Raw genomic sequence first — 26,705 nt, 5'->3', positions numbered from 1 at the left:
TGGACATTCTGGTTAACAAAATTCTCCCGGAAATTGATATAGTTCTTGACAATAATGTGTCCACCTCTTCTGAGCCCGAAGTCATTTGTAACAACATGTCAAATGGGGTCAAAGAAGGGGCCGCAACCAAACGCAAGAGGCCCTATAACACGAAATCGGGTGGAAAGTCTAAATCATCCAAGCATAAACACGATATCCCCAACCCCACTTTAAGTCAAACCCAACCCCTGCCTAGTATGGAGTTAACATTAGAAAACATGGGAGCCCTTTTTAAATTATTTCTATTCCCTTTAGAGTCCAAAATGGAACGGATAGAACTGCGACTTACTAACATCGAGAAAACTACAGCTGCCATCTTGGCAAAATCAACCAAGCCTAACACTCTGTGTAACCCTCAAATTACTCCTACTATCCCTGGGCCCCCTTTAGCGAAAGACATCCCCAACCCGCCCTGTCCCCCTATAGGCCCTTTAGCCCCTATCCATCACAACATTAATAAAATTCCCCCCTTGCTACCTTTAGGGCCAGTCCAAACTATGGCCAATGTTAACGGGGTTTTGGCTGACGGCCAAATAGACCTTTCAGCCCCTGAACAGAGAGCCCCTAGATCGCGCCGGCCGGACCTGCCGCCAGAAGTCAATCGCTTCATGGTAGTTTTGGCTGGAGCCCCACCGCTGGAAGCCGGGGAAACCAAGAACTTTATATCTCTCAAAAGTAAAGTTGTTAGATGGCTGAACTGGAACTGACCCCTCCCGGCCCATCTTCATAACGAAATCATCATGGTTAGAAGGGTGCCCTGGTTGGGTAAAACTAGGAAGTCTATAAATGGGGACTGTATAACGGTCAGTTTCAGAGACCCTAGAACAGTCTCGCACATTTGTGCAGGTTTTAATAGATATTTCGACTCCACCATTCAGGCGCTACCAGTGTCTTTTTTCTTTCCTCCCAACCACCTGTACCATGACCGAGGTAGAGAAGACTGGACCAGGGTTGAGCGGAGGGGTAGGTATAGAAGATTTGATGCAAGACCGGTTATGATGCCTCTGGACACCCCCTTCTGTGATTTTAACCGGTTCAGCTGTCTAGATGGTTTACATGGAGTCGACTGACAACCCATGACTCATGTCTCAAGCCCCCCCCCCCTTACTGGTAATGGTAATAGTAAAAGAGAGACTAAGGGTCATAGTATACCAATGGATTTAGCCCCTATAATGCCCTCCACCCCTTCCCACTTTGTACCCCGGGACATAGACCCTTATGCCACTTACCACCCACCAGCTCCTATGGTCTCCCCTGATGAAATCTCATTGACCACAGGGCCCATTAGTGTCCCTGAGATTATTGATCCTACAACGCGTATCTCTGGCTTCAAACTTGCTAGCTGGAATATCGCTAGTTGGAGTCGGCAAACGTTGTCCCTGGGATGGAGTGAATCCCTTTCCCAGTTTGACTTCTTATGCTTACAGAAGACCTGGGTAACGACTGATATTTCTTTCGATGGTTTTGTGTCCTATAATAACGCTACACAAAGGTCTAACATGGGCAGGGCTAAAGGTGGGCTTGTAATTTTACTCTCTGTGAATTTCCCTGCACGGGTGAAATCGCATTTGACTGTGGGCTTCCATTCACAAATCCTAAGATTGGAATACAAAAGGGGTCATGAAACTCTGTTAATCAACCACTATAATAACATGTTTGATGTTACAAATACCTCTGTTGTGGATGAGCTTGATTTAGCTGTGAGGAAAATTTGTAAAGATACCCATAAGACCTATGATATCATTTGAGTTGGGGATTTTAATATCCGTACTTGTCCCCACTCCTTTACTAATGTATGTGGGTTTGACGGGGATAACGGGGAAAATCGGGCACATTTTACCCATTCAAACCTTGATCTATTGATTCAATACCCGGCTACAGATAATGAGGGTAACATTATTCCAACTTTTGTAGGAAGGAATACGGCGTCCGTTATTGACCACTTACTGGTATCAGTACATACTGCCCCATTTTGTTCAGTTCCGATTGTCGTTGATTTTGGTAACAGCGATCATAACGCCATCACAATGTTGACCTCTATCTGGGGGTCCCTGCCCAGCGATAAGCGCATGATAGTAGAAGATATAATCCCTTGCAGGCAAAATGGTATCCGTATCAAAATGGTGTGGAAACAACTCGGAGAAGCTGATGCGCAAAATTGTGGGTGCCGGGTCTAAAGTGATATTTAAATGTCTGGACTATGATGCTACCGCCCGGTGCATTATTGCTGATTTCGATGAACTTGGCACTATAATAAAAAGGTCCCTTACCATCACCAAGGGCATATCCAAAAGGGCAGCGGTGGGCTGGTTTGACAGTGCTTGCACTAAATCTCTTCAAGAACTAAAGCAGGCTCTGTCAAAACAACCCAGAGACAGGGAGGGTATCTCACACCTCAGGTCGTCCTATAAAAAGCAAGTTAACTGTAGAAAACAAGAGTTAAGGGAGCAAGCCTGAGATATCCTGACAAAAGCAGCAGTGCTGCGTGCCAGTAAGCTCTTTTGGAGCACGGTCAATAGTCCCTTCCTCCAAAATGAAGATTTCCCTATACTAACAACCCAAGTTAGCGAGGACAACTGGGTACAATATTTCACAGGAATCTTTGATCCAGCCAGGGAGGCTCATGATAGGTTTTCTGCTGCCCCTATTAAACCTAAGCTACCCCTGGGGATTACCCTCCAAGAAGTAGAAATTGCCATCAGTAAGAGCAAAGGGGGGAAGGCACCGGGACCGGATGGGGTCCCAGTTGACCTGTATAAAACCAACCAGGCACTTTGGAGTCCACTCCTGACCCAGGTCTTCAATGCATCTGTTAGTGATAGTACACCATCTACCTGGAGTGAATCCATAATCCTGCCGATCTACAAGAAGGGAGATAGAGGAGAGGCTAAGAACTACCGCCCTATCTCCCTCCTGGATTCCTCACTTAAAATCATGAGCAGGATCCTATTAGCGCGATTGGAGGAATGGGCAGAGGACAATAAAATTCTTGCGGATTCTCAATTTGGCTTCCGCAGGGGCCTTGGGACAATCGAGCAGTGCATCAACCTTGATCTTATTATAGGGAAATATACCAAAGCGAAACAGGGCTCATTATTCCTCTGTTTTGCTGACCTCTCAAGTGCCTTTGATCTGGTGGACCATACTCTGTTATGGTCCACTCTACTTGAAATGGGAGCCCTGACAGCAATAATCTATTTCCTGGCCAGACTATATAACAAGCTTTCAGCCCAGATTCGCTTTGGCCGGGCAGGGGAATGCACCAAGAAGATCAGGGTTAAATCTGGTATAAGGCAAGGTTGTGTGCTGGCCCCGTTACTTTTCTCCCTTTTTATAAATTCTATGGAGTCCGAACTAAAGAGGGTTCAAGCCGATTCCCCGCAGATTGACGGCCACCCAGTCCTGGTACTGCTATATGCAGATGATACGGTCCTTCTCTCGAGAACCCCAAATGGTCTCCAAAATCTTATGAACTACTTTTATGATTTTATCCAGGGGAGAAAACTAAAAATTAATAATTCTAAGACTTTTATTATGGCCTGTGGGAAAAAGATGAAACAACTTAAACCATTCCAGTTTAAGGAACACAGAATAGAGGTTGTGGATAAATTTTGTTATCTTGGAATAACTTTTAATAGTAGTGGGTCATGGGCATCCGAGATTTTAAATGTGAAGGCCAAGATGGGAAAAAGCTCCTGGGGAGTATTTCGTTTTGTTTCAAAACTGGGCAGTCGCCGCATCCCAGATATGTTAAACATCTACAGGCATAGATGCGCATCCATTGCCCTATATGGCTCAGGTGTATGGGGATACTATAACCATGGGGATCTGCAAGTAACAGAAAATCAGTTCCTTAAAAGACTTCTGTGCCTCCCCTCTTCGGCATCCACTGAACTGACTCATAAAGAGGCTGGGCTGGACCATCTGACAGATTTAACGGGCATGAGACCCCTTATGGTTTGGAGGTCAATCTGGGCAAAGGACGAAACAGGATTCACCAGGGAAATTTTCCTAGATTGTCTTCGGCTGGACAATGCTCGCAAGATCCCCTGGTTAAAATATGTTTTAACATCCTATAAAGAAATCTTCAATCTGGACATTTTCGATGACCCCTTAAGTGCCCTTAATATACCCAAACTGGAGGTTAAAAATGTTTACTTGGGGACTAAATCCAACTTGCGTAGAGTTAAATGTAGCCACTTTACAACCCATGTTTTTTACCACTCTAACAAGGAGGTTGGCCAGGGCATGCCTATGTACTTAAAAGCAATAACCAAACAATCACATCAGTTTGTTCTCACTAGGCTGAGATTAGGTATTGTCCATAACTTGGTGGCATTCCCACGGATGAAAATATATAGTCCAAGCCCTTGCCTGTGTGATGGTACCACCAAGCAAAGCACACTGCACGTTATGCTAATCTGCCCACTGTACTTGCACATTCGTCTAGGTTATCTTAAACCTGTTTTTAAGAAATACTCTGTGTCCACTACTGCCCATGCCATGAATCTACTATTTGCACTTGACACTTTGGATATCTGTTTTTTTATCGCTACTTTTATTCTAAAAGCTGTGTCCCATAGGAAAAGTCTGATTTATTTGTAAAAATGTAATTGTGTGGTCGAATACTTGTCCCCAATTGAGTTGCTCCATTTATTGTGACCTATGCCTTTTTTGTTTATTTTATCATGTAAATTTTTTAACACTGTATGCTTTTATGATTGTTTATAAATAATCGAATAAAGCTTATGAATTGAATTGGCTCCTGACAACATCTGGGACCTCACTCCGCCTGGCGTGCTGCAATGCCACATGGCAATCATGTTGTCTGTGAGGACCTGTACCAACCTCCTATGATGTACTGATAGATGGTAGGAAGGCATTTATGACCAGATGGATTGCTCAAAACTCCAGAAAATTGATATGGAGTTGAGGCTGACCTGAAGCTGGGCCCAGTGAGATATGAAGGTTCACTGCAGAGCCAGCATGAGAGATAGTCCACAGCTAACTGCAGCAACCCCACCTTCAGCAGCCAGTCACTGAGGTACAGAAAAACCTATACTCTCGACACTAAAACGGGATGCAGCCACCACCATCACTTTTGAGTTTACCTAAGGGGTTGAGGTGAAGTGGGTCGAGGTAAGGTTGACCAGCTCCAGAGATCAATGCTTGGTGCGACTGTCCTTGAATTGGTCAAGCACCGAAGCAGCCTTTTTTCTGAAAAGCACAGAGATAACTTAGGGCATTATGGATGTCTGCATGCCAACATCTTTGCTGATGCAAATGAGTCTCCAGTTGGGAGCCCATACTTAGCTGCATCATGACCGTCAATATTATTTAGGATAACGAGACCCTGGAGTCTTCTAGGATAACCAAAAGCATGTTACTGCTATATTGCATTATATATAGGTGTATTTACTCATTAGGCAAACTACATTGCGAGATTAAAGGTCAATACTAGCAAAAAAAACACTGTCGTTCCAAAAGCATTTATTCCTTTATCCAGAGGACTGGTTGGAATGGAATTCAGATTGATCATGCTTGTTGAAACCTGAACAATCTGGCTCTCAAGTATGGGAAGATTGTTCAGGGAATCCGGATATCAGGAGCCAGTCTATGTTGCCTAGCCACAGGTTGACTGACTGCCATACATAAAAAAGGCTAGGCCCATGTAAGTACCAGAAATTTAATTCAATAGCCAATGGAAATGCAGAACCCACGTGAAAGCGCTCATTAAAGACAACTTCAAATATCTTGTGCGACTTTAATTGTCAACATGGTGTAAATTCCTTGCAGCCATTATTAAACACATGCCACTCCCAAATAACAACAATCTTTACTTGTGTGCTCCAATAAAGTTTCCTTCTGTGAGCCTGCCAAAATAATCTATTTTCCTTCTGCAAGCCTGCCAGAAGACACAGAGGGTCTAGTTTGGAAATGGTTTTAGCACTAGGAAGTGGTGCACCACTTTAGATCTTAGGGTTGGAAGGAAGGGTTTAGCTGGACTGCTGCATTGGTATTAACATTTGTCTTGTTAATTAAACGGAGTAAAACCAAATACCACACTTTACATTTTAACATTTATAGGAAACTAATTAGCACCGTCAGATTTCACTCAAAGAAATACCATAATTTTTGTGTTAACTGGCTGTGCACCTTAAAATCAACTGAGAATTTCAATGACACACATATCATGATCAGTTTAGTTAAATGGAGGGCCAAGGTGAAAAGTTAAAGGTTGACAAGTTATGCTTTATCTACGGTGATTACACAAAACTATTTAGCGTATGTACCCAGAACACTATATGAGCAAGATTTATCTTAAGGGACATGAAGTATTGAAATGTTCAGTAAAACCTCAAAAGTTAGTGTTTTAGGCTTACCGTTTTCCTTGAAGAGGATGAGTTTAAAAAAGGCTTTCTTGCTTATAGTACAGAATCGTTTAAGCATCTGGGCCTGCATGTGGTGCACCTTTAACTGGGTAATAAGGTGGACAACGCACTCTATTACAATGAATGTGCTGACCTCCGGGCAGCTGCGTCTCCAAGGCACTTCCCATAAGGTCCCAGCTGTTTTTAAGATCATTTGCTGATAAATCAAATGTTTCTCATACTGAACTCAAGTGACACATTAGAAACATTCTCCAATTACAGTACCTTTTGGCACTCAACAATGATCCCAGTTACACCTTACTCATCACTATCACTTCCTCATATGGTCATAGATACCAACATTTGCTCTAGAGTTATACATTTACTTGATTCTGTTCACAATACACTTCTCTGTTCTGCTTCCCAATTCCCAAAACGTTTTTGCAGTTACCCTGTAACTATACTGTTTGATTCAAGGAGCATTAATGACTAGACTCATTTTATTTATATTCAGTACATTTTTTCATGGTATACGACTCACGCATTCCCGCTGCTTTAAGCTTCTATATTTATCATTGCTCCTATTCCCAGACTAGGAGTAACCCTGTCATTAACCAGGAAGTCTTCAGGAATTCTCATTTGGACAGCAAGAACAAACAAGAATTTGAGGAAAGGTTATATTTCTTCAGCTAGATGTTCAAAATATAAACATTGCTTTTTTGTGTTTTTTCCCGTCTAATATTATGGGAACAGCAAACTATACTTCTATTTACCCATGGGTGATGGTCGCATGTGTGCATTGGTGTTCTCATGGCCTACAACGAAATTGCAACACTAGCAAATAATGTTATTTCTTCCTATGTGTTTGCACCCACAATATTCCTAAAAGCCTCTGCATGAAAACTGAATGACTTAAAACTTAATTATTAAATCTCCTTTTTATTTTGCATGGATCTCTCATTCATTTCTATCCTCTGCATGCCTCTTCTTTCTGAGCACAGCCTACTCTAACATCACATTCATATTTTTACCTAATTCCCATTATTGCATCCCTGCAAAGTGCCTACACCTCAATTTGAATGATCACAACTTCTCCTTTAAATGTCATACCCCTGTAACCTAACAATACCCAATATACTGTAGCTCATCTATTAATACCTCAATCAAATGCATTGATTCCTCTTCTTCCACTAACAATCACCCCTAACTGATATTAACTTAATCTACCATATATAAACTGAAGTAAATGCATGGAATGGTTTGCTTAAGAGCACAAGAATAATCCCAATAACCATAGAATACTAATCCTAGGTTCTGGAGCAGCGTGCTGCCCACATTAGAGTACTATAATACCTCTTCAGGGGTAATAAGCACTATATAAATGCAGTTACAATGCAATATCTAACCCTCCTGCCTCAAAGATCCATAACATTCAGTGGTTGGGCAGGCGATTATAATTCATAAAGACTGCATATTTTTCTTACACAGCTTGACACACTCACATAAGACAAAAACTACTATGGGTCATGTCCATTACCCAGTAGAGAAGGCACACTAGCCGAAGTGAGAGTACTGTACCAGCCCAGGGCATTAAACCACCTATCACCATCTGCAATAGCAGGGAATAACTGAAGAGACCTGCCACAAGCTGCTGGCCAATGGAGGACTTTCATTCGGTCCACCATTGTGGGTTCCAGCTAGCTGTATGCTATGACCAATTTTGACATCTCACAGTGGCAATGAGATAAGGGATGATAGTAACAAGCCCCATTCCATCAGTTCTTTGATCCCCGTCTCTATCCAACCCGTGCCTACTCAGGACGATAAACTTTAAATATGATACCTCAGAATGGACAACCTAGTGCAGTAACCAGATAAGTGGACTATGAAACTAAGAAATACCCATAAGGGACCTGCAGAGCTGGCCAAAGCTGCCAGCTTACCTAAACCCATGAAGTGTGGACCGATCTCTCATATTTCTTCACCCATCACACTGTTCAGAACTGTGCCCTGTAACACGATTACCGCACCTATGTTGTCGTTGCGCTTGACATAGAAACACTTCCCATATGGGATCAAAACAAAAATAACATACTCCCAACCACATACCCAAATCAGTGCAGCTTACTGCCCATGTAGGCAAGCGCTTCAGCGCCCAAAACACGGCAATATAATAAAAGTGATATATAAATGTTGCAATGCAACTATTTACCACTTGGAAGCAAACTGTACTAAGATACTGATTGCCACAGCAGGGAATCAGTAAACAGTCATTGTTGACTAACCAATTAAATTTGCTGTGTATCGGAAAGAATCAATCAGTCATAAAAATCAGGCTGTAACACTTGCCGGATTCCAGATATATTGCATTGTTTGCCATGTTTCTTCTAAACATTCGTACATTGATATTGTTTTTTGTATCTGAAAGGACAAGACTGGCATAACATTGGTTCCAGTGCTAGAAACATAGCACCATTGTGTGCTTATTTAATGTTCCTACCACACTCCCCCCTTCGGAATATACTGCCTACTTAGACATCACCCGCCGCCGTTAGATGTCTGTGACCAGTTGTGTTAATCTGCATCTTTGCATAGCAGAGATCCTCTGTAGTTTCAGTACTGTTCGCAAAGTTTTACATTTCACAATATTAACTCAGCAAAGTAATTTCTATTGTCAATATACCCAACAGACATCTCTCCATCTATACTACCCATCATAACCCAACCCAATAAAAACGACCACTCTAGCGGCACTATGTTCTCAAAACGACTAAATGCAACATTCGCAAAACTCCAAGTAATTACATTTTTAACAGAGTACATTTTCTTTAAAATCATTTGAACCACACATCTTCCCCAACAAATAAGTGAAACCTCTCATGAACAACAAGGTAATCAATACAAAACGTCCTTCTAGCTTGACAATTATTATTTGAAATTGTAGTTTACTTTTTCATTTTTGAAGATTGATACAATTTTTATAAAGTTTTTTTACTGTTGCAAGTACTGGAAACATTCAATATGAAGTAGTCCAAATAATGTATTTCATACCCTTAAATATTCAATTGGACCTTATTCATTTTCAATTTCTTTAGCACTGAAAATAAGTTTTCCAAATCAGATTCATGCTCCACACATTCCATTAGATACCACCAAATCATGTGACATCAGATACAATTCTCAATCACAGCAAAATAACAATTAAACAACTACTGACACCAAACAAGAAGTAAAGATGACTTGCGAATATTTCGCCAAAGGGCAAACACCAACACACTCTCAATTGAGGTGTTTGCCCGGTGATGACTTTTTTTTTTTTTTTTTTTTTAATGGGGGTCGGTACCGGGTTCACGCCCGAAAAGGTCATTGCACTACCTCCAACTGCAGTTCTGCTTAATTAGACACTGAAATGTCCGTCTTAAAAATAAACATGGCACAAAATCCCCATACCGGTAAAAACAATAGCAAATACATAAAAGAAATTGTGGAATGTACAAGACAACACAGGTACGATAAAAAAAATGGTTAAATCTAGAGGTGATACACGAAAAATACTTTCCAAGTGTTAAGGATTTCACGTTTACATTGTTACAAAAATGAGAAGTGCCGAGAACATCAGTAGATGAGTGAACACCTAAAAGAAGTCCAACTTAAAACACTTTAAAATAGTAAGTTTGATCGTCAATCACAATGCAAGAACACAAATTAATGGCAATAAAAGTTGAGAACTGCAAAATATTCAAATACAGTCCTAATTCATGTTAATGATGCTTTCTCTAGGTGTTTCCCAGACCCTTCCAGCGCTTCAGACCATGCATATTTCCCATCCAAATCAAATAACACTATGCGTGTACAAAATACATTAGCAAAGCCAAATAAAAAACCCCCTTTGAAACACAAATACCAAAATGTAATATTTGGAACCCAGAAGAGGCATAATAGTAAGCAAATCGCTTGTTGCCCATTCAACTGCCATGTAAGCAAAAAGAAAAACCCAGAAGTTCACTATATACAAATATATATGTTGTGAAGGGTTTTGAGGTAGACCAACGTCAATCTTATTAACATGTGAACAGATGCATTCTGCATTACCAGTTTGTCCTTTAGTCGTACACCATAGATGACAAAGGCACTTCTTCCGCAGCCCTCCGTGAACATGACTTTGACGCCAACTCGACTAAGGCCACCTCCTTCCTGTGGCAACCATCCCCCACTGGAGTCATCTCGGGTCATAACCACGGCTTTGACACGCACAATATAGCTGTCACTAAAACAAAACAAAAACAATGTCATGTTACACACCTTTGTCTATAAAGAGTTAACACTAGACTTTTAAACTCAACAAGCGATGGCATTATCATTTCTTGAATTGAGCCACACGTCGCCTGAAGGCACTTTCTAAATGCTCTCTATTTACAGTAACTAAGGGACAGAGATAACAACTTTTTGTTTGGAATGATATGCAAACTTGCTGAGTAAGAATTTTAAACGCACCTCCCAACTACCATCACACAACAAATCAAGACAAAAAAATACTTTTGATTATCAATAGGTTTTAATTTCTGCCGTTAAGTAATAAAGTATTTTTTTAAACCCAGTTCTTACACATCTTTAAACTACTTTTTACATTTTGTATTTTTGTTTCATATTTGAGGCTAAGAGCTTCTGGGTTCCAGACAATTGAATCTGGGGGTCTAGCGAAGGTATGGGATGGCAAGGGCTGTCCATAGATAACAGGCTGTGGACGATTATGGTATACTGCTGCTAGGCAGTGGGGCAGAACAGTGTTTGTTCCACACACAAATACCAGTAATGCTATTCTTTGAATGAGGTGGTCCTCCACACACTCAGTAGCAACTATGCCAAAGGTGCAACTGATCCCTGCTTACCAAATGACCAGGTCTGGTCTCTCACAAGCTAGAATGGCCCCCATTAGGTAAGATTTGGTATTGAAATCATAGAGGGTAATCAATTTCTGGAGTGAAGCTTATCAGTTGACACAGTCAAAGAATGTGGGAAAATTCCTCATCTAACAGCTTCATATTTCAACAAACATTGGCAAAGCCTATAAGTCTGGCTTTAGCCAACCTACATTTTTTTATTTTGCTTTTTTGGCAATCATCTGAAATACTAAACCACAAAACCAATGGACTCTCTCCAAGGTACGGAACTAGAGGCTTAGGGCCTCAAGGGTGAGCCAGCCTCCAATGCAAACCTACTTTTACTTCACAAAAACGGCCAGCTGAGTTTAACTAGGTTTCACAATTGTTTTTATTGTTGTCTCTTGTCCATCTGGGCACTTCTTGACACACAAATAAAGTTTGACGGGATGTCCCCACACACCTGTCTAGTGTCATGCTTCATCACCGGACAACCCCACGCTCTCCAAAACCATCTTTTGATGAGGAGCAGGCCTACACCCTGGAGTCAGAGAGGCTCTTTTCTAACCGAGTATCCATAATACAAATTAAAAACCAATGTGGTTACCCAGTATAGCTTTTATTTCGCAGGGTACCACTTGGTATTAAACACTGGGCATTGAATATAGGGGAATAAGTACCCCCAACCCCACAAAATTGTTGACATGCTTCTCCCAAGAGGCCATGGTGCTTCCCTGTATCCAGGGTATAGGCCCGCTCTCCATCAAACCATGGTTTAGGAGAGCGTGGCGTTGTCCAATGAGGAAGCATGCCACCTGGCAGGTGTGTGAGGACATCCTGTTAAACTTTATTTGTGGGTCAAAGTGTGACTAGACGGACAAAGAGAAAACAATAAAGTCAAAGTCAAAGTCAAAAAGTTTATTTGTACTGGTACTCAACTGAGGACCACAAATATTTATCTACATGTTACATATTTAAAGAGAAAACAATAATAAATTGTGAAACCTATTCAAACTCGGTGGCCTTTGTGAAATAGGTAAACATCTAAAATAGACATTAACAGTGTAAAAGTAACAAAGCAAAAATATCACGGTCTAAAACTATCACAGTCTAAAAATGGTGTGCATACGTTAGTAACAAATGAACCCCCACAAAAATAAATGAAAAAAATCTATATGAAAAGAAGACATAGTTCAAAGCAGTAATTGGCTTACAAGCCCAGGTTTTGAAGTGGACTACTCTTCACACAGTATGTGAGTGTCTGTCTGTCCTGAACATAACTAAAGCTCCTACCAGGCAAGACCCCCTTGATAAAAAATGTAATTGGCCTTTGTACTCCGTTTAAGGAAAATAAATTGCTCATGTGTGCACCAATAGTTGGGAAGAAAATATTAAAAGATGGAAATCTACTGTAACATTGGTGGTGAAACAAGATCAAATCTGACAGCACAAGTATGAGAAAACCATGTTTTATATGCAGAGACAAATGGCTAAAGAAGATATATGTTATGTTATATCCATAATCCTATATTTTTGGTATCAGGTTGGGCAGGGATGTTTTTTTTCCTTGCTCTTTGTTTATTCTAATTGTGTCCTCGAATAGAAAATAGTTTACTTGATAATATCACATCTTGAGAGTTTATCTACGGTATGGTGTGTGTAATTGAAGGCTTACGTACTATGTGTATTGGTGCAGAAAAACCGTATCCAACCATACTTGTTTTCCACAACAGATTAAAAATGTATGGTTTCCCATACAGCAGAAATGTTTCAGTAGGAAATTGTAAGCAACCTGGGCCTTGCATTTGGATTCAGTTACTTTAAAAAAGTTATTATCCATTGGGACCCCTCTGCCGGCCACCAGCTTTACTGGTGAATGAGACGATCCCAGGTGCTCTCAGAAGTGGACAAATGTAAGTGTCTGCCTTGTGACGAGATGAAACCACCTTTCCATAGCAAACTCGATTGGCCTCAAATTGTTTTGTGAATTATAAATATGCCTCGTATATGTATATCCCAAAAGAAAGCCCCTTAAACACTGCCATCAATGTCCTTTTTCTTGACAAGCTTTGGTGTGAGGTTCATTTGGTCAGGTCACACTGTTCCCTCGTATAGCTCAAAACAACCCTAGTTTTTCCTACTGTCCTATTTAGACTGCCTGGATTCACGAATATTGGATAGAACATCATGAAGCCTCTTTCCATGGCCTTGAATACCCTTTCCTCAGCCTTGTACTAATCCTCAATTCTCTACTCTAAATTGTGCTGCACCAAATCTAAACTGCAATCTTTCTAACCTTCAGATTTCCATAATCTCTAATTTCTCTAGTCCCTTCTTTAAATATTGTGTCTATTACAAAGCTTAGAATAACCCTGAATACCCCACCCCTCTGGCCCATCCATCCAGCCAGTCCACAGCCTCAATAACAGGCAATTAAGAGAATAACCCCCACATAGCCACCGTCATTGAGATTCGCCACTGCGAAAGCCCTCCCCTTTTACTCAGATTTTCAGGTGGCTCTTGCTTTTCAATGTAGAAATACGTTAACTTTAAGTTATACCTTATAAGTAGCAAACCTATACTTTGCATGCAGAACTGATTTACAAGCTTGCTTCCTGTTTTCAAGCTAGTACTTGTTTGCACTGCAAAGCACGTGCACCGATGGGAGCAACTGACGTCAACTTGTGAATACAGATTACTTATTTAAATGAGGTATGTTGCATTCATTGTCAATAAGTATGCACTCCCTGCCACGAAGTGCATCTCTGCCAAAACAATGGCATTCGAAAAGGTACGGATAAAAAAAAGGTACGGATAAAAAAAAGGTACGGATAAAAAAAGGTACGGATAAAAAAAAGCTGCTTTCTTAATCAGGCGTACGTATATTTTTTTTAATTGTGATTTCGCATGTTCTTGGTCGATGGCTCAGTTTGAAAAGAAAGACTTGGTTCATACATAGCAGCCAAAAGAATTTAAACACCTGCAAACCTGAATGCCTGAGTACACCACTTTGATTCATTGATTGTCCAGCTTAAAATTCAACATTACCAACAACAAATCCGGCGCCAAACTACTTTATTTCAACAACTGTTATCTAACATCTTCACAGAGGCTGCTTCGCTTTTGAAAAGCGTGTTCTCAAAGGTGTCGAAATCTTGAAAATAAAAAAGTGCTTCTGAATTAGTCAGCCATCCTGGCACGATGCCAGCCACATTTCTCAACAGGTATCAAAGTTCTTACTATCTGTCAACCCCACCCAGAAAGAAAACGAGAATGAACTTGATGGCCAGAGGTTATGCACAAAAGTCTAAGAGCTGCTTTATGCTTGTGGGCCAAGGAACATTTAAATGCATTTCAGAGTGGCCTGGAGCATAAAGCTAAAAGATTATGCAACAAACTTAAGAAAGGAAAAAAGAGCCCGGGTGGCTTGCTGTAGACTAGATGCTTCTTTAGCTGCCTGCTGTAGAAGACATTCTGCACAATGAAATAAAAAGTGCGGCTACGGGCAAATCCCTTGCTCATGTTTGGGGAACTTTGTGTCTCTCAAATCTCTATGACTTATTCAATGGCTTTCCTCCCTATTTTTGGGTTTGTCCTGTCCTGCAGCATCACTGCTTCACAATGCTTTTGATTGGATGAGTTGCGTCATTCCACTGATAAGTTAAGTGGGATCTTTTAAGGTCGTACTTACTGGGGTTAAAGCCCATCCACGGACGACATTGGTTGGCTTTTTTGGCACTCTCCTTAGCTTGCTTTTTATTCGTCGGCTTGCCTTGCTCTTCGTTGTGTTTGCCGCTTCCTTAGAGCGTTCTCTTTCCCATAATTCTGATAGTTTGACTGGCATCCTTCCACTGCTCACCTTTTGGAAAGTACTTTTCCCTTCATCTTCAAGTACGCTGTGAGACTGCATTGGTTTCCTTGCTCCCTCTCGCGTTGTACTGCTGCGCCACATATCTCCACTCTGCCCTTTGTTTCCTCATCACCAGCCCCTCCAACTTGCTCGTCCACTGCTCCTTTACATTTTTCAGTAGTTGACATTCTCTGAAAGGGCCCAGCAGGTGCCAACTATTGCCGGGCCAACCTGCACTCCACAAAGCACATTTGGGCTTTTTGCTGCCTCGTAGCCCCCCACATCCCCTACTGATTTCTTTCCACCCACTCCCTTATGTAGTGCAGTAGTTTATTTTACAGTTTTGTGAGTGCCCTGTAGCTGCCATTAGTGGATGTGCAAAAAGCGCATTTTACGCAAATAGTTAAAAAAACAAATGTATTTACTGATGCAAGTGTTGTCCAACATCTTAGACTGGTAAATAGAAAAAGAAAATGCTACCCAGGTCTTTCCAGAGGTGACGTAAGTGTGCACATACATCAGCACTCCTGTGCACATACAGAAAGAAGTTGCGGGTAGCATCACTGCACTTTTCTGGGGAGGTTTTGCGGATATTGCACAGCCAGTGGGGTCAACTACTTCATTGTTTTTTTTCCTCAGGGGAATGCATGTCAATCGATCTCCACCCGATCTATTAGTTGTCCCTCACACCCTTGCCCTCCACTCTTAATTCTTTACTATTAACTCCACTTATCCACTTCTTCCCTCGGCCCACTTTTAAAATTTGCTTTTACCAAGACTTTTTTCAGTGAGACTAGCACCGAATTCCACTTGCCCTGCTCATCTTTTCCTTCCTGTTGCTCTGGCAGCCCACCCTATCATACCCCAAACACACTCCCTGTTTTTTTTTAAATTATTATTATGTCTGTGTGCCTATCTGCTTCAAAGAGATACAGGGTTCTACTTTTTTGGTACTTCTACTTGCTATGCCTTTTTAATTTCCTGCTCCTAAATGTTCATCGAATATGATGGAACAGTTAATTAAAAATGGCGGCTGGTGTATCTCGATGTACAAAAGTTACACAATAGAAATCTAGTAATGATTTCTCCTCCTCATAGAAATAGATTCCAAGGTGGCTTATTTTCCGTTTCTTTCACATTTAACAATACATACAGGCAGGCAACAGCTAGTTTTCAGTGTGTATTCAAATGCAAAAGAGAGAAAATTGTAAAATTGGGAGCATTAAAATGCACATAACTGTGGCATGTGCATCAAAAGCTTTGTACAACACCTTCATGGGAAGACAATCCAAGAAATTCGGCTTATTGAAAAACTGAGAAACGGATTCTATTGTGGGTATATGGGATTCTATCAAACAGACCAAAATAAAAAGACTGACACCTTAAAGATATAGATCAGACACTTCCACAAATCTTACACCAGGTGTGTGACTCTAATAATACTTTCCTTGTAAAGAATAAGGAATGACGGGACATGAGTGGCCACTACTGAGAAATGTATACAACTGCAAGGGAGTAAGTAAAGTGGTGAGCAACTACATGGGATTGGTTCGTCCACATCAATACTGCCATTTACATTAATCTGTCACACAACACCACTATTCCTTGAACAAAATGCTGCATTGCATTTGTGCAAGCAAAAATAAATATATGTTGTGCAAGCCAAAAGAAATCAAATAAAATGCACTTGTAACTCTGCAGCGGGTTCCAGATGAAACACATCAGAGGCTTTGGTACACTGGAAGGTCACATCACCAACTAAAAACTGGCAAGACAAACCTGGAAGACCAGCTACAGACTGGGGTGCTTACCGACCAATCTCTCTCCTAAATGCTGAGGTGAAGATTTTGACATCCATTCTGGCAACTAGGTTGGCCGCAGCGATTACCTCCCTCATACACGAAGATCAATCGGGATTCATGCCAGGTAGGGCGACGAGGTTTAACTTACGCAGGTTAGCAAATTGGATAAGTGAGGTTCTAGACAGGCTAGAGGCAAATCTTGCTGCTGTCACTGGAAGCAGAGAAAGCATTTGAGGAGGTCCACTGGCCTTTCACGTGGCAGACATTGTAGAAGATGGGGTTCAGCCCTAACTTCATTTCATGGGTCAAATTACTTTATAGGGCACCGATGGCTAGAGTGCAGGTTAATGGGACGATATCTGCGGAGTTTAAAATAGAAAGGGGGTCTAGACAAGGATGCCCATTATCACCGATGCTTTTTGCATTGACTTTGGAACCCCTGGCGAGCCTCATAAGATCAAACCAGGCGATACAGAGATTCACAGCGCATGGGATTGAAAGACGTGTATCACTATATGCAGATGATGATCTTCTATACATCACTGACCCCTCATCTAAGATAGACGCCCTTTTCCGGACACTAGAAAAATATGGAGAACATGCAGGCTATAAGACCAACTGGAACAAATCAGTCCTATATCAGGTAGGCGGGCCCCATGAGACATTTGACCTCCCCAGGGAATTGCAAATGTCTACGGAAGGCTTTAAGTATTTAGGGATGTATATATCCACAGATGCCATGCAATATCTCACACACAATATTCATAGAGTGGTGGCTGACGTCTGCAGATGTAGAAAGATGGAGACGGTTACTCCTAACATTGCTGGGCAGAGTGGAAATGTTCAAGATGGTCATGCACCCCAAGCTTTTATATATCCTACAGAATATGCATTACAAAATTCCGGAGGCCATATTCAGAGCCATAGATAATGGGATCTGCACACTCCTGTGGGATGGGAGACAACCAAGCATCGCACTTTGTATTTTGCAGCGCACGCCATACAACGGGGACATAGCACTCCCGGATATTAGAGCGTACTATTGTGCCACACACATTACAGTCATTAATGAGTGGGGACACCTACCAAGAACACATCCGACATACGCACAGGAGCAGGGACAATTTGTGGCACGCTCCCATTTACATTATTTATATGGAGGGATGCATGGGACAACACCTGGTGGCCCCCAGCCCACTCCAAAGAACCACACACGCAACCTCAGCAACATACTCGGGTCTTCACTCACCATGATTCACCAGATCAATGCTGTACCCTCCACATGCTTCAACACTCTGCATACTGCGCAAAACGTTCAAGTAGATTCCACCCCCACCCCCTCCCCCACTCCAGGAAAACCATCAATCAATCAATCATCACCAGCACACTGGCGCAGAGAGTGTTTCCATAGTCCAGTCAACAAAAAACTCATCCACAAACTCCAGACGTCCAGAACGCCACAGCCAGACTTATCCTCAACATCCCACGACATGAATAATCTTTGAGGTATTAGGGTCTGGTGTTGTGGAGGGCTTTGCAGGCATGTGTGAGCAGTTCAATGGCTGGATCTCCTTCCACACCCCCAAGAGAAGCCTCTACTCAGCCCAGCTCACCTTCTCCACCGTCCCTATTTTTTACAGGACCAGAGCAGGTGGAAGATCCTTCTCCTACCTCACATCGAAGACCTGCAACAAACTCTGCCTTCACCTCCGACAAAGCCCGACACTGCACCTATTCAGAAAGGACCATAAGACCTGGCTTGTCGGATGACCCCAATGGAGCTGCTCACACCCCCTCCCCCCGACTCCCCCGAACCTTCAGCGCCTTTAGGCCTTCACGGGTGAGTAGTGCACTCTGGAAAACCCTGATCAATTAATTGAATATCCTAACAAAGCAGATGGAGAAATTATTTCTTTAGTTGTAGAAGAGCTGTCTGAGACTTTGGTGGGTGAGGCGAACAGGTTAGGTAACGGTTAGCAACTTTGTTTTGACTCCAATGGCATTTTCTTATATTGCGGCGTAGTTGACATAGCATTCTAAGGAGTGTTTGATCTTTTGTGTCACGTACAGGGTTGTCTTTCTTTTTAGATAGTCACTTTTGTTTAAGTTTATTTAGTTTATAGAGGATAAGAGGCGACAGAGCCCAGTTTGGGCTTTCTGAAATGACCCGATTATAGTTTTGTATCGATATTCGTTATACACCTAGTATCACGGATTGTTCCCAAAAAATGTTTGTTCCATACCGACTTCTTGCACCTCCCTCTTACCACTTCTATATTTTTACTAGACTAGTCTGCAAACCAGCATCTGAAGCACAGCTGTGGTTGTCATCAATGCACAGAAAGAAGAGACCAAAAGCACCATTTACTGGGTAACCACTTTACCTTAATCCTACATTCCAAAGTTGCCCTATTGTTTTTTTCTTAGACAGATACACACCAGAATATTACTAGGGTAACTACAATAAAGAATCGACCAATGAGCCCCATTTGGGCTAACTTCTAAATGTTCTCAAAAAAAGGAGCTCTCATCTACAATACCCACAGATATTGCAAAAAAAAAAAACTGAGGCATTTCTAGGAAGCAGCAAACAACAAAAACTCACACATACTTAACACCACACCTTGCAGCTGATCTCAGATACTACAAAGACAGCTTTTCAAGTTACATGTTACAAAATGACCTCAGCATCCCACCAAACCTACAGAGATCCCCACCCAAGTCAATATTAAAATGCTTTCATTATTGGACTAATGCTCCTTTCAGTTGCATCTGCCAACCTATGCTTTTTTAACTTCTACAGTCTATTCAAACAGTTCCATCTCTGCAAGATTTTAAACACGGGTGATTGGGACCTAAAAGGTATTACTGGACAATAACATGGGTCCGGAGAGGTACTAAACAAAGCTACTGATGCCGGTTACACCTTATTACCGTACTCTGAAGAGGTCGGAAAGAAAAAAAAAGAACTAGAAATAGAATCAGATTTGCAAAAACAGTTACTAAATCCAGCAATAGGTGGAAGATGATGAATCTGGTATAAGATAGAATATCCATCTGAACCGATGACAGAAGGGAAGTAACTTAGTCTTCTAATGGATACTTCTTATTGCAAAGTATCTCCTAGCTACTGAAAAACAGATCAACAATTCTCGTAAGGATGGGTTCTGTATAAGTATGAAGAAAAAGTTGCTAATGCCAAATAAAAGTTGCACACCGTCTACATAAAACCAGTCTTCGACATGTAACAAGTCATGTCTGGTATACTAACAGTCCGAAACCCAAGAAGTAACCAGGAAGAGATCCTAAAGGCTTCTTTAGAAGGATTTTAAGTGGCAGTTCTCCACAAAGGAAATATGCTTGTGAAAAGCATTATGTAGAAGAACACGTCATTGTGAAATTATTAGACAGGAAACAACATCAATGTTTTTCACATCTGTGGAACTTGAGAATTGTTGGTTATCCGTTGTGTACTCTTTTGGGTGGTTAACTTGGAAACAAGAACCCTTCAATGATAGATATTCCATTTGCTTTCAGGGTTGAGGGGAAAATATGTTTATCACTTTTCACGGAAAATAATACTCAGACCACTTTCAGAAAAAACAATAGCGTACAAAAACAAGTGTAACCGCTAAAAATAATGCAAAGAATGGGATGCACTGGAAAGTTCACTCACTCACCCTGCGACCTCAAGCGAAGGTTATCAAAAAATACAATTTTCAATGAGGAGTTTTAAATTTTCCACAATGCATAAGCTAGAATAGAGACCCTCCCTCCTTGATCAACTCAGATTGGAAAACAAACCTCCTAGAAGTGAAACTGTTCGAGACAGCTCCAGAAAATGCACACCAATGGAAACAGAGCGACACCAGCAACAAGGAATACTCGAAGGTCGCAGTTGCCGTTGTGTACCCCTTTACAGAATCTATATGAAGTGCATCTCTTAATAAAGAGACGGATAAAGTCAGGATGCGTAGACATCCACGGCAGAACCGATTAGCATGATATTCATAACACCAAAAGAGAAAACAACTTCAGTGACAGGCATACATCGGTTTCACATCAAAAACTTTCTGCAATGACTACATCTGCTACCATATCCAAAAGAGACCATCTACCTACGAAATATTTCTCAACCACCATGAATGCAAGGCCTAGGTGCTGATGTGGTACAACACCTCACCCTCTCTTCTCCCCTATGCAGATAAAGGCCTTTGTGTTGTTTACATGAAAGGAAACGAGGCTGAAGTCTGGTGTCCAACAACGACAGACCGTCCACTGCCTCCTGATTGAGTTACCATGGATGGGGAGACCCATCAACCTTCTCAAGGCGACTGCATGAGAAATGTATGAGCCAGCTATATTAGGCAACACAAACAAAATCTCACAACTCATCACCCTTTGTTCCCACCCATCAAAAAGCTATATATATATATATAGCCAGGCGCCACTAATTTGCACTATAAAAGACGAAAAGCAGAAATATTGTCTACTGTGAAATTATTTTTCCTAAAGCCAGTTTGCTCTACTGGAACAAGCCTTTCAGCCTCCGCCCAGGAGTGTAGGTGTTTCAAAATGCTTTTTGCAAAGATTTAGCTTACCCAATCTAGACAGGCAATTCGCCTATAGTTATTTGGTAAATTTAAAACACCCTTTTTTATGTAATAGGACTATGACACTTCCCAACCATTATGGGGGGGAACGATAGCAAAAGAGTAACAGTATGAGAAAATAGGAGCCCAAAAATGCGCTCAAAATCCAGTTTCTCTTTATATAACCGAGATCTGAACTTCACCCGGGCCCATTGCAATAGAGTTTCTCATTCATTGAATAAAGTCAACACTCTGTTTAACCGAGGATGGTGGGGTGGCTGTAAGCTGATAGTTCCAATTGCAAGCTACAGGAAACATATTAAATACGTGGAGCCTTCCCATCATTTGCCACACAACTGTACTATATCTACTCCATTGGTCTTCCTCAATAGGAATGGGGTGAGACCTCACTCTCGTCCTAAAGCAATTTCAAATAATTTCCCAATATTTTCTAATGCTCTTTTGGAAGGTTGCCTCTCTGCCTCTCGAGTTCTATCTGTTTACAACTGTACTCACCTTTTTTGTCAACCTCTACTTTTATCATCGTCTTCTCTTTAGGGGAGTTATTAATTCCTCATCCCGACTTACCAACTGTTTATTATTATTATTATTGCATTTGTTACGCGCAACAGCTACCCACAAAGGGTTTCCCGGCGCGAGATTTGTAGAAATGTCTAAGTCAAAAAGGATGGAGAGGGCCTAGATGTTAAATAGCCAGGTTTTTAAGATTTTGCGGAATTTAAAATAATTATCTTCGTTGCGTACTGAGAAATGCAATGAGTTCCATAGCACAGGCCCTTGATAGCAAAAAGATTTGCCTCCCATACGGGACAACTTGATTTTAGGAACAACAAACTTTCTTTGTGTGGATGAGCGCAGGGATCGATATGAGCGATAAGGGAGGGCCAGCGACAGAAGGTATTTCGGGGCTTCAGCAGAGTTAATTTTATGCATAAAGCATAGTGCTTTGAATTTGATTCGGTTTTCAACCTTCAACCAGTGACGGTCCCGAAGATATTGGGTAGTAGGGGTGTATCTAGGAATGTTGCATAATAGCCAGGCCGCTGAATTTTGAATTACCTGTAGTTTACGGATGGTTGCTTTATTTGAGCCTAAATAAAGGACATTCCCGTAGTCAATCCTTGAAGTGATCAAGGCATTGACCACGGTTTTCCTTGTTGGCTCAGGCAGCATCCAGCATATCTTTTTCAACCATTTTAAAATGGCAAAGCACGTAATTGCGGTTTTTTCAGCTTGTTTGTGCATCTTAAGAGAGTCATCAATGATGACACCTAGATTACGCGCTTGTGGTACTGCAACAGGAAGCATGCCCATTTCCTTTGGCCAATGTTGAGGGCCCCACAGGTTTTTGTTTTTGCCTAAAATGACTTCCTTTTTTTCCCCGTTTAGTTGGAGAAAGTTGTCCTGCATCCAGCCTGCTATTTTCACTAAGCCGTGTTTGAGGGTGGAAGGGGCATCCATATTCTCAGATGTAAGTGAGAAAATTAGCTGTGAGTCATCCGCGTATGAATACATTGATAGACCCGCTTCTTCTACTACCTTAGCCAGATGGCTCATATACAAATTAAAATAATAGGGGGCTTAGTATGGAACCCTGAGGTACACCATGTTCAAAGACATGAGTGACTGAGCATGCTGTATGATAAAAGACCTGAAACGTCCTTCCAGTTAGGAAGGAGACGAGCCAATCTAATGCTGAACCACAAATACCAAGAGAGCGAAGCGTGTTAATTAAAACAGTGTGTGATACAGAATCAAAGGCGGCACTTCAATCTAGCAATATAAGGGCCACCGTCTCTCCTTTGCCCAAAAGGCCCCAAATGTTTTCCGTGACTCCTAGTAGAGTGGTTTCCGTCGAGACGCCCGCTCTAAACCCAGATTGACAGGGGGGTAGTAAATCTTGGGTGGTGACAAATTCAGTTAAGGTTTGATTCACATGTTTTTCTAGAATCTTGGAAAAGATGGGTAGCAGAGAGATGGGCCGGAAGTTGGAGGGCTGATTAAGACTAGTTCGAGCCTTATTTAGTAATGGGTGAATCATGGCATGTGTCTAGTCGGAAGGTACAGTGTTTTCTTGTAGGGAGGTGTTAAGTAGATTTGTGATCATGTCGAGTAAGTGTGGGCCAAGCTTTTTAAGTATCGTGCAAGGTAGAGGGTCTTTTGGTGACCCCGATTTTATGGTATTAAGCAGTTTAAGTAGAGTCTCAGTGTTTAGTCTGGGCCAGATATCCAAGATGCTTCCAGGATTCTGAGAAGCATCTATGTCGGAACTGCTGGTAATATTGTGAGCAGAAGGACGCAGATGTGTTGTATCAGGGGGGACACCACTATTCTGCACTGCCGTAATTCCTTGATAGATTTTGTCCACCTTTTGTATAAAAAAGGACGCTAAAGTTTCACATTGCAATTTGTTTAGATCTGGAGGCGTGGCTATGGTTTTAGATCCTGCATGTTCTTTTACCAACTTAAATAAGGTTTGGGAGAGAGTTAGGGCCTCCACAATAGTGGAGCACACATGATCTGCTCGTGCCTTATTGCAGAAGGTCCGATATTTGTTTAATCTACTTTTGTACTCTTTCTTCGCATCCAAGGAATAGTTTTTCCTCCATCTGTGTTCCAAGGTTTTATACTCAGATTTTTTCTTTTTTAGTGTCTCAGTAAACCAAGGGGCAGGAGGTCGTAAGCCCTTGTATTTCGCCGTGGACAATGGAAGGCAGGAGTCTATTGCCGTCAAGAGCCAATTCTGAACTGCTACAGACAATGAGTGTACAGATTGTTTTGAGCAGGGATGGTGAGAATCTAAGAAGGTGTTCAAAGTTTCCATGTCCAATTTTTTCCAATTTCTAATCTGCCTTGGTTGATCCGAGGGGACATTATACTCCTGTGAGGCTACTTGGAGTGAAAATCTGATTAAATAATGATCTGACCAGCTGAGTGGTAATGCCGGGAGAACATTAATTGCTTTAAGGTTGGAAAAGATAGGGTCAAGTAAATGACCTGCAGTGTGGGTTGGTCCTGAATTTAACAACGTTAGGTTCAGGGTGGCTAGATCGGATATAAATTCCGAGGTGGTGGTGCAAGCTAGATTCTCCAGATGTATAATTAAGTCTCCGATAAGAGAAAAATTGGCGGCTGTCAAAGCTAGGGGACTTCTGGTTTCCGGTAAAGCATTCGTTTAGGCTGTGGCGGAACCCGGTGGACGGTAGACCAGCAAACCAGAGAACGTGAAGTGAGGGGTGATAGCAAGTTTGAAAACTGCTGCTTCGCCATTAGTGTTGGGAAGGCTCATAAAATCACAGTTGTATTCTTTTTTAAAAAGAACAGCTATGCCGCCTCTTGTTTTATTGGGGCGGTCAAACCTCTCAGTTTCATGGCCAAATGTATTGAAAAAGTACAACAACGTTCTAAGATTCCCAACTAATAATCTCTTTCAACAGCCATTTTAAAATTTTGATCAAAACTGGTCTCCTTTGACCTAGCTCCAATGGATTCTACCTTATGATTTCCCAAAACTTGTTGTGTTCCCCTTAAGCTTCTATGGACTAGCCGCCAAAGAGCAGAAGTCTATCCAAAACGATGCTGTTTTATGGTCACTAAGGAGGTAGTCAATAATATTAATTTCCAAGATTGACTAGAAGACTGAATAAGAGGCAATAAGATCGTCACTTCTAGAGCACCTTGTAGAAGTCTTATGAGTAAAATATAGAGGGGAGTCAAAGTCAATTTTCTGAGTAAATCAGGGAGTAGTCTTATCGGTTTTCATATTTGCAGACAAACAAGCCGGGGCATTATTTAAAGCATCTCCTTTCTCCAAATCAGTAAATAGGCCAATTAAATGATTAGATATTTTAAAAAATTCGGGATACTAATAAATGTTTAAAATGTTTCCCATAGAACTCTTTCTCCTCCATACTACTCTCGAGTGGTACTGAAATAACATCAATATCCATACCGCGAAACAAATTGCTATTTTGCAAAAAATCTAATTTGACAACACCCCAGACTGAAATGTCATTCTTGATTTATTAACCAGACGATAATGCTCACTAGAGAGATGTCACTGCTTTGCCCCGTCTTCATTTCTTCATTAGCTATAAAAAAAAATCCAAGATATATCCGAAATATTATGATCAAATATAGCAACAACAAAAACCTAGTGCGGTTACATTATTGAATGGGAGAAATTAATTTGCAGTGAAAAGACCAAGGACATATTAAGAGAATGATTACCATAATGTGGAATATGCTCATGTAGCATTATCGCCTGGGGAGATTTCACATAGGCCTTTTTCGGAATCTTCAAACCGATATTATCCTCTTTGTTTGTTGCTAAGGCCAACACCTTTATGGTCCCAAAACGAATTATAGGGGTGTTTTTAGATTGTTGTTTTTTCTTTTTCTGCCGATTATCATTTTTCTGTATGTTTTTAAATTGCAGTACAGTTTTAGAATTAGATGAACACCCTATGGGAGTCTCTTTACCCTTAAAAATTGGAAATATTTTTTTTTAACTGGACGCCACTGTGTATGGCTGAATCTAAGGTATTCAAAGGTGGAGGTTCAAAAAGATTTTGCAGATTATGTATCTGACCACTTTCTTTTTTAAAAGGGTAATTTGTACTTCTTGCTGTCATTGAATTTCTTCAATTGAGGTTTATCCTCTCGCATGTCAATATCCCTAAGCAAGTGCTTGGCCTGCATGTTTTTATTGGAGGAACATGCTCCTGTCACGGAGGCTATCTAGACCCCTCTTTCCAATATCAAAGTCCACAACTGTGTTTTTTGCAATCTTCTTGACTTTTTTGTCCACTGAGTTGTGAATTGCCAAGAAAATCTTGCATATTGCCAAGTTGTTTACTAACGTTTCCAGCATTGTGAGAATGGACGACAGGATCATTTCCAGTCATTTAATTGATTCAGAGTATAGGACATAGCTTCATGGCAAATTACATAAGGAATTAAGAAGGACTAGGTCTGTGAAAGCCAATGTTTCCATTACCGCGGATAATGTTTTGCTAGGAGTGGTACTAAAGCACTTCAACATGAATTTTTGGACATTACATGTGAGGGTTGCAAGGGTTACAGAAGAGTGATGCCGTTCTCAGTTTCTCTTATCAATATCCCTATTTGGTAATGTTAATTCTCCTTTG

General features: G+C 41.3%; 1 protein-coding gene across 1 annotated transcript in view; it reads right to left on the bottom strand.

Annotated features, from left to right (window-relative positions):
- Nucleotides 1–26,705, bottom strand: part of SPRED2 (sprouty related EVH1 domain containing 2) — a 295,818-nt gene that overhangs the window by 150,343 nt on the left and 118,770 nt on the right. Inside the window, exon 2 of the mRNA XM_086927590.1 lies at nucleotides 10,503–10,677. Coding sequence (XP_086783716.1) covers nucleotides 10,503–10,677 — 175 coding nt within the window. The remainder of the gene's footprint in view (nucleotides 1–10,502; nucleotides 10,678–26,705) is intronic.

This window comes from Lissotriton vulgaris, chromosome 6 (assembly GCF_964263255.1).
Source record: "Lissotriton vulgaris chromosome 6, aLisVul1.2, whole genome shotgun sequence".
NCBI lineage: Eukaryota > Metazoa > Chordata > Amphibia > Caudata > Salamandridae > Lissotriton > Lissotriton vulgaris.
This window is presented reverse-complemented; position numbering and strand designations above follow the sequence as displayed.